The following is an 8,744-nucleotide window of genomic DNA, read 5'->3' as shown; positions in this document are numbered from 1 at the left end:
TTTGTGGAAACTAATTCAATAGTTACCGAAAATATGTTTTCCAAAATCTTTTCCATTTAGGTATGCGTAAAAAAAAAAGAAGCAATGATTTGGGCTTTTCCTTTTCAAGCATTTAATGAGAATATTTCAAAATAATTTTAAGAAAAATAAAAGATATTTTGTGTTTATAAAGAAATTTTCTATCTATCCTACATTAATTTCCTAGGACTCCTTAAAATACTAACCAAACAAAATATCTTCATTGATCTTTATGATCTTCAAATAAAAGTCTTAGATTATACGATCTTCAAAGCTTCTCAATAATAATTTTTGCATACAGTAACTTTAGCACAATAAAAATATTAAATTTATTCCTTTTGCATAACCATCAAAATTTTAGGATAAAATTGACCTTAAGCTAACACTTATTATTTAAATTTTGTTATCATATATCTAATAATTATATTTTAGAAATTAATATACATTTACAGTAAAAATCTATATCTATATTTCAGTTTTGAATTTTCATTTTTTTTATTAGATCATTTAAAAAACTTTTTTTAAGTTTAAAAATTGTTATTTATTTATAACAAATAACTATATTTTTTTATATTTATTATTTTTATTTTTAGATTGGATTGTGTGGTTTTGTTTATTTATGGCATAACCCAAGAGGGGGCAAAATTGGGTTTTCTAAAAATTTGACTTTCAAAACACAAGATCAAAATTTTGTTGTAGCGAAATTAGAAAGCCTTTGTGAGAGTTAGTGATCAAGTTTAGCACTTCCTCATAAAGCTTATTGCAAATTTAGAAAGACTCTATGAAGAATAGTTATTGCATTTAGAATTGCTTCACAAAGCTTAAGCAAATTTAGAAAGACCCTTTGAAGAATAATTATTGCGTTTAGAACTACTCTATAAAGCTTAAGCAAAATTAGAAAACTGATTATCACTCATATTGTGATTTATACTGAATGTTGAAGGGCAGATTAAAACTTAGTATAATCACAATACAGAAATCCAGAATTCTAATGTTCCACAGAGATAAAGCTTATTCACGTTTAGAACTGAAAAGATTAATAGTTGTAAATAGAATATGATCAAGCAGAACTTCAGAAAATAAAAGAAGATAAATAAAGAGATTTATAGTGGATTGGTACTAACTCGCCTACATCCACTCCCCAAGACTCATCTTGAGATCCTCCACTATGTTATCTTTTTTCAAGGGTAAGAGACAAACCAACTTTATAAGAACATAGATCAACATGTGGGTCCCGTATATGTATGGCACAACCGAAGAAGGAGGGTGAATTGGGTTTTCTAAAAATAAAAATTTAACTTTTAAAACAAAACTCAGAATTCTATTTTGCAGCGGAAAATTAATGAACTTGTGAAAATAAGTTATAGATTAGAACTACCTCACAATGTTCTATTTAGAGAAAATAGAAAGACTTTGCGAAGTGTAGCTATCAATTAGATCTACTTCACAATGTCTTATTTAATATCAAAACTGCTTTATGACAGAAAGCTATTGTGATTAGAACTTTCTCATAAAGTTTAGAAGAACATAAAACACTGTGTGAGAGACAGTTATCGAAATCTAAACTACTTCACAAAGTTTTGATCTAGTTTAGAAATTGATTAGAAACCCAAACAGTGAAATATACTGAAAGTAGAAGAACCGTTTAGAACTTGGTATATTCACTTAGAAGAAGTCCAGAGTTCTAATGTTCAGAAAATATAAAGCTTATTTCAGTTTTAGAACATCAAAACTATTAATAAATTTAGCATTTCTAAAGTATAAATAGAAGTGTGAGTAAAATATTATCAAGTAGAACTTCAGAAAATAAAAAGATCAACACAGTGATTTATAATGGTTCGGCACTAACTCGCGTACATCCACTCCTCAAGACTCATCTTGAGATCCTCAACTATGTTATCTCTTTTCAAAGGTAAGAGACAAACCAATAGTATAAGGCAATAGATCAACACCTAGATCTACCCTTTGTCCCACTAGATTTTCCAAAGGCTCTAGTTTAAGGGGAGGGGAATTGTTACGTGGCTCTTTTATTGCTTTGAATAAGTCTAGCATATTTTCTGTTTTGATTTGTTGTTGCTATTTAGCTGCTTTGGAATAGCAAAGTTAGTTTCCTTGTTAATAGCTAATCTGTTATTCTTTTATTGCTATATAAGTTAATGAATAAAACAACTCAAGGCATGAGATTAAAACACAAAACGTTCTTAACATTGAGGCCTTGGTTTCCTCCATTTAACCAAATCAAATTCTTTTTTTCTTCTCTTAAACTATCTGTTCTTTCCTTCATAATAGGTCCTCGCAAGAACCAGCAGTTCGTACCAAAGTGGTATTAGAGCTCTGGCATGGACCAGAGAGTGGAGCAACTGGAATAAACCGTTCAGTCCCTTTCTAGGGGCCAAGAGGGAATTGCAAAACATTTGGAAGAGCTCTTCTCCCAACTGAATGTACGGATGGATCGACTGACTTCCCAATCCTCCCAAGGGAAGGGCAACGATTCTGAAGTGCAAACCCCGGAGTCCAGAAACAGATCAAACATCTCAGGGCTACTTCCTCCTATGCTCCAAAGATGGTTAAATTGGACTTTCTGCGGTTCGATGAAAAAGAGGATGCCACCAGTTGGATTTGTCAGGCAGAGCAGTTTTTTCAGTTTCACCGAACACCTGATGAAGATCGAGTGGAAATAGCCTCTTTCCACATGATAGGAGACGCCCAGCTATGGTACCAATTGTTGAAACAAGAAAACCCTTCTGTCACATGGGCAGAATTCAAAGAAGGCTTCTACTTAAGATATGGGCTAAATCAACTAATTGATTTTTTTGGAGAATTATCCAAACTACAGCAACAAGGTTCTGTTCAATCGTACCAGGTCCAATTTAAGAAGTTACTGGCTAAGGTGGGACAGTTATCACAAATAAGGCAAGTGAGCTGTTTCATTAGTGGGCTGATTCCACAATCAGAACAGATGTACAAGCTAACCGGCTCAAGACTTTAACAGAGGCTATTGCACTAGCAAGGCTTTATGAGGCAAGGAACTCGGCTCAAGGGAAGGGGTTCCCCACACTAGTATGATCAACTCAGGTACCTCGCCCTGCAATCACACCAGTTTCCAATCAACGACCGACAGGAAACATCAAGTGACTGACCTAGGAGGAGCTCAACGAAAGGAAGAAATTGGGGTTATGTTTCAAGTGTAACGAGAAGCTTGGGCCCGGCCACAGGTGTAAAAAGCTCTTCGCCATTCAACCTGTACTTGAAGACAGTGATGATGATACAGAAATGGAGATTGAGGAGCAAGATCCCACAGATGAAGTACCAGCCATTTCTTTACATGCAATCGCTGGGTTCGAAGGACCAGAGACAATACGACTCAGTGGAAAGGTGGCGAAATCAAAAGGAACCATTCTGGTTGATTCGAGTAGCACCCATAATTTTGTGAGTGAATGATTTGCAAGAAAATCAGGGATTGAACCGGCGAATGAAAAAAAATTGAAGGTACAGGTAGCATCCGGAGAAGAATTAATAAGCCCAGGTAAATGTGCTCAAACTAAGATACTCATTCAAGGAATTACGGTAACTGTTGATTTGTACATTTTACCATTGGAGGGTTATGATCTGGTTTTGGGGACTCATTGGCTACGTACACTTGGTCCAATTATTTGGGATTTTTCGAAACTTCCGATGGTATTTTTTCAGAATGGAAAGAAAGTAATTTTTCAGGGCTCCCAAATCCCAGAAAACCAAATTGCGTCAGCCGAAAATATGGAGCAGCTGGTCAAGCTCTTTAAAAGGGGATTGTTGCTGCAAATTACTGGAAACGCACCATCTTGTTTAAAGATCCCTGAACTGCACCCTCAAATACAAGATCTTTTGGAAGAATTCAGAGTAGTCTTAGCCGAACCAAAAGGGCTGCCACCACAACGCTACCAGGACCATAAGATACCACTGTGAACCCCTCCCCCCAAAAATAGGCATATAATGAATATGACTAAGGGCAGAAATGCACGTGAATGTGTGAGTCGCCACCTTGTTTAATTATTTTAGGGTAAACTAGGAAAAAACCCTAAGTTGACTCCAATTTTAATTAACCTAATTACTAGATTAATTATCCCAATGCTTAAGGCACAATCTACGAACCCGAGGTGCATCCCGAGACTATGTCATGCTGATTAACTAACCAATGAATGAATGCTTTGCAGGGTAAATGATGTAATTGGACCAATGAAATGTTTAAGTGATTTTGATGATTTCGACTTGCCACTCGGGGTTAAATCCCGAACGTGCCTACGTACTCTCGTTTGAATGAGAGATCAAAGCTGACGTAGTTCGATAGGCCTTTTTTAAAGGGCTTTGAATGGGTATGCTTAATGCATGAGTGTGTGTATGCTTCATGCATTTTGTTCAGGCATTTTGCCAAAGAATTGATTGATTTGATTAGGCGTTTGTTGCCAAAAGTGTTGATTTAAGGGTTTTAGCCAAAATGGGTTGACTTAGGCAATTTGTTTGACAAAAGTGTTGATTGGGAGATTGTAGCCAAAATGATTGATTTAAGGCTTTTAGCCAAAAGATTGATTAATTCAAGGCATTTTGCCAAAGCTTCGATTTAAGCGATTTATCGCTAAAAATGGTTAATCTTATTTATAGGCAATTTGTTTGCCAATAGTGATCAATTGAATTGCAATATAGGCAATTTATTGCCAAAAAAAACGTGGTTAATTAAGGCTATTTAGCCACAATTATTAATTAATTGGACTTAAGCCGGACTATTCGAAATAAAGGCGATTATACCGTAGTCATTAATTGACCAGATACTTTAGCCAATATTATCGGATTTAGGCTTTAACACCCCGATTATTAATTAACCGGGCATTTAAGCTTAATCATATTTAATTGAGGGAGTTTATTTGCCAAATTGATGATGTGAATGCATTTATGCAGCAGTTTAATTCAGAATTGGAGTAGAAGAGAATATGCACAAAATGCCGAAATTAAATAGGCAGGGTTTCGTTTATTTACCTGAGTCAGTCGTCGGCCGCTTCTTAGCTTCAGCTTGAAAATTTCAAATTAAGCTCCTCGTTTGGGGAATATTAATTAGAATTAATTCAATTAAATGACCAAGTATCACAACAGCAGAGTAATAAAAGCCTACACTAAATGCAGAAAAGCAGTAAAAGAACTACAAGGAGCGTAGGGGAGAAGAGAGCGTCCGTCAACACAGCCTGAGTGTGTAAAAATGGCGAACCGGGGCAGTATTTATAGGGAAAACCTGGGCTGGAGGGCGCCGCCGTTTCCAGCTGCTATAGCCACCCTGGAGGGCCGCCGCCGCCGCCGTGGCCAGCGAACTTGCTAGCCTTTCGTTCCAAAAGCTTTTTCGGGAGTTCCGTACCTCCAAAAAATATTCCGGGACCAGTTCTGCGACCCTCGTAATTTTTCGGACGTTTCAAGTAGCATATTGGCATACTTTCGGTGAACTTTCCAAACGTCCTCCGGTCCGGCCGGACTGTTTGCAGCCCGGGGAAACATGCTTTTTTGAGCCTCAAAATTTGAGTATTCACAGTTGCCCCCCACCGGCAACCATAAAAATGATTTGTGGGAGTCGGTGGTTGTCTGAAAAATAAATTTTGAAGGCAAAAATCGGACGCGTCCAGAAGACCCGCCTTTTGGCTATTTCCTTGATTTTTTTCATTTTCTTCGATTGTTGTTTTTGGGCCTTAGGGGCCAAAATGTGAACTTTTGGGCCTTTGTGGCCAAATTGGGCATTTTTGGGCCTTTGGGGCCAAATTGGGAATTTTTGGGCCTTAGGGGCCAAAATGTGAACTTTTGGGCCTTAGGGGCCAAAATGGGAATTTTTGGGCCTTAGGGGCCAAGATGTGAACTTTTGGGCCTTTGTGGCCAAATTGGACATTTTGGGCCTTTAGGGCCAAATTGAGAATTTTTGGGCCTTTGGGGCCAAAATGTGAACTTCTGGGCCTTTGTGGCCAAATTGGGGATTTTTGGGCCTTTGGGGCCGAATTTAGAATTTTTGGGCCTCAGGGGTCAAATTGAGAATTTCTGGGCCTCTGTGGCCAAATTGGGAATTTCTGGGCCTCAGGGGCCAAAATGTGAATTTTTGGGCATTTGTGGCCAAATTGGGGATTTTTGGGACTTTGGGGCCAAATTGGAAATTTTTGGGCCTTAGGGGCCAAAATGTGTACTTTTGGGCCTTTGTGGCCTAATTGGGAATTTTTGGGCTTTTGGGGCCAAATTGGGAATTTTTGGGCCTTAGGAGCCAAGATGTGAACTTTTAGGCCTTAGGGGCCAAGATGTGAACTTTTGGGCCTTTGGGGCCGAATCGAGAATTTTTGGGCCTTAAGGGCCGAATTGAGAATTTCTGGGCCTCTGTGGCCAAATTGGGAATTTTTGGGCCTTAGGGGCCAAAATGTGAATTTTTGGGCCTTTGTGGCCAAATTGGGGATTTTTTGGGCCTTTGGGGCCAAATTGGCAATTTTTGGGCCTCAGGGGCCAAAATGTGCACTTCTGGGCCTTTGATGATCAGAGGAGGAGGAGGCCCCGTCGCTGATGCCATGGTTGCTAGGCTTTTCTGTTGTTGTCTGTACTTTTCTTTGCCTGTATTTTCTGTACTGTACTTTATTTGTACCTGCATTTGGTTAGTACTAAACAACTTATATGTATGCATGTTTATTCACTTCAATTAAGAAAGAACAGAATTTCTCCTTTTAATTTTCAATTTCCGACTTTTTCCTTGATTTCTTTTCTCATTTTTTCCGATTTTTTTTTTCAAAGATGAACCCTTTTTATAACCACAGCATGCACAGCTGGACTAAGAGTCCCTCCATAGTCGAAAAGATCAACTTAGGGAGGTACGGTCTTTCTCCTATTGTTACCCTTAGGAGAGTGGTAATTGACTGGGATTTTCTGCGGACCTGCATCAGACTTTAGGACCCGGAGGCCCACGTTTTTTGGTTCGGGGCCATGATGGAGGAGATGTGCCCTCTTTTTGAGGAAATCTGCGCTATTATAGGGTGCGATCCCAATGCCCCTTTAGTCAAGCATGAGGTCAAAATTGGGTATGTTCGGTCGTTTGAAAGCCTGTTTCAGTTCAACCAGCCACAAGCTAGGGCCATGATTGTTGGTGACCAAAAAGCAATTCTGATGCCCCTGATTGATGAATTTTCAGAGGTTCAATCAGACGACCCAGACTGTATGAGGCTGAGAATGCGGGCCTTGGTTTTCTGCTTATTAGCTGGTTTCTTATTCAACAAGGACCCAGGCTTTGGGGATTTGCGACTCTGCCCCATGATTCGACAGATGGAGGATATGGGTTGCATCGGCGGCATTGTGCTGGCAGAGACTATCAGGAGCCTTGACAGAGCTGCTTTAGGCTTCGATGACTGGACGGTCTCTCCGACTATTCTCCAGGTATTTCCCCTTTTCCTTTTTCTTATTTTTTTCTTCTTTCTTTTGGTTCATTCCTTTGTAATAGAAAGGATCCATTACTCAGGTTTGGTTAAAGGACCACCTCCAAGTGGTTGCTGCTCCTACTCTCTTGCCCTATAGCCCCGCCCAGGACCGTACAAGGAGGATATTGATCACACACCCGTCTACTGATGCATGGGCCTCATGGCTGATTGAGTTGGGTCCAAACGAGGTACTGTGGTTCATTTCCTGGTATGGCATCACCCGCTTTATCCAGGTTAGCTCCCGCCATACTCGGGTTTACCTTTTAGGCCTTACACACTGTATTTGGTACTGCGCTTCGCGCATTTTGAGGCAGATGGGGATAGACCAGACTGTCCCAATTGTAGATGGCACTTCAGCTGATTCAGCCATCACTCCGGGTGTTACCCGAGCCGTCCTTAGGGCTTAGGTTAGAGACCATCACATGGTTAGGCCTTTACCTAATCCTGTCGGTGTTCAGACTTCTCCTGAGTATCGGACCTGGTTCATTGCCGTTGTCTGGCCGGTTGAAAGGCCAAGGAGGAACGCACTGCTGAGTGTACTTGAAGGTTGGGCTCAGGCTGATGCTGATAATGAGGTTGGGACTGATGAGGAGATTGTGTTGGCTCCCCGGACAGGCGAGGTTGGAGAGAGTTCAGCAGCTAGGAATGACTCGGAGGATGTTGCCCTACGGAAGCGATGGGACACCTAGACTCTTATAGGCTTTTGGACTTTTGTTGTTTTTTTCCCTTATTTTGACTATTTTGACTTTTTTGACTTTTTATTTGGGACTTTGACTTTGGATTTTGGATTTTGTTCTTTGGCTTTGGATGTATGTTTCGTTTTTTTTTTTTTTTTTTTTTTTTTTTGGACTTGGACTTAGACTTCATTATTTATTTATTTTTCTTGGACTCTTTTGCTTTCTGCTTGACTTCGGACTGTTTGACTTTATTGCTTTAATTGGGAATGTCATTCGACTTTTAAGCTTTCCAAGCATTTTCCAAGTTTATTTATTCAAGCTCTAATTTTTGCCTAAGCTGCCCTTTTGGGTTTTCAACTTAGCGAGTTACCCATTTTTGCCTAAGCCGCCCTTTTCGGGTTTTCAACTTAGCGGGCCCCGACTTTTGCCTAAGCCGCCCTTTCGGGTTTTCGACTTAGCGGGTTTTTCTCCTTTTTTTTTTCTTTTCTTTTTCTTTTTTTTTTGGCAAAGAAGAATGAATTATGAAATGATTTTCTCATTAATGTTTAGACCGCGCCCAAAGAGGGTTGCCCACATATCTCCGATACATAATTTC

The 8,744-nt window shown here is 39.4% G+C and overlaps 1 protein-coding gene across 1 annotated transcript; it reads left to right on the top strand.

Moving 5' to 3' along the window:
* The first annotated feature begins 2,581 nt into the window (after window positions 1–2,581).
* LOC105638562 (uncharacterized) lies at window positions 2,582–3,459 on the top strand. Its single transcript, XM_012222385.1, has 2 exons — window positions 2,582–2,931; window positions 3,234–3,459. Exons 1-2 carry the CDS (start codon window positions 2,582–2,584, stop codon window positions 3,457–3,459), a joined length of 576 nt encoding a protein of 191 aa, XP_012077775.1.
* Window positions 3,460–8,744: the final 5,285 nt, after the last annotated feature.

The sequence above is a fragment of the Jatropha curcas genome, chromosome 7 (assembly GCF_041381405.1).
Source record: "Jatropha curcas cultivar XTBG-Jc1 chromosome 7, XTBG_Jcur_1.0, whole genome shotgun sequence".
NCBI lineage: Eukaryota > Viridiplantae > Streptophyta > Magnoliopsida > Malpighiales > Euphorbiaceae > Jatropha > Jatropha curcas.
The sequence above is the reverse complement of the archived record's forward strand: the minus strand, read 5'-3'. Positions and strand labels throughout refer to the sequence as shown.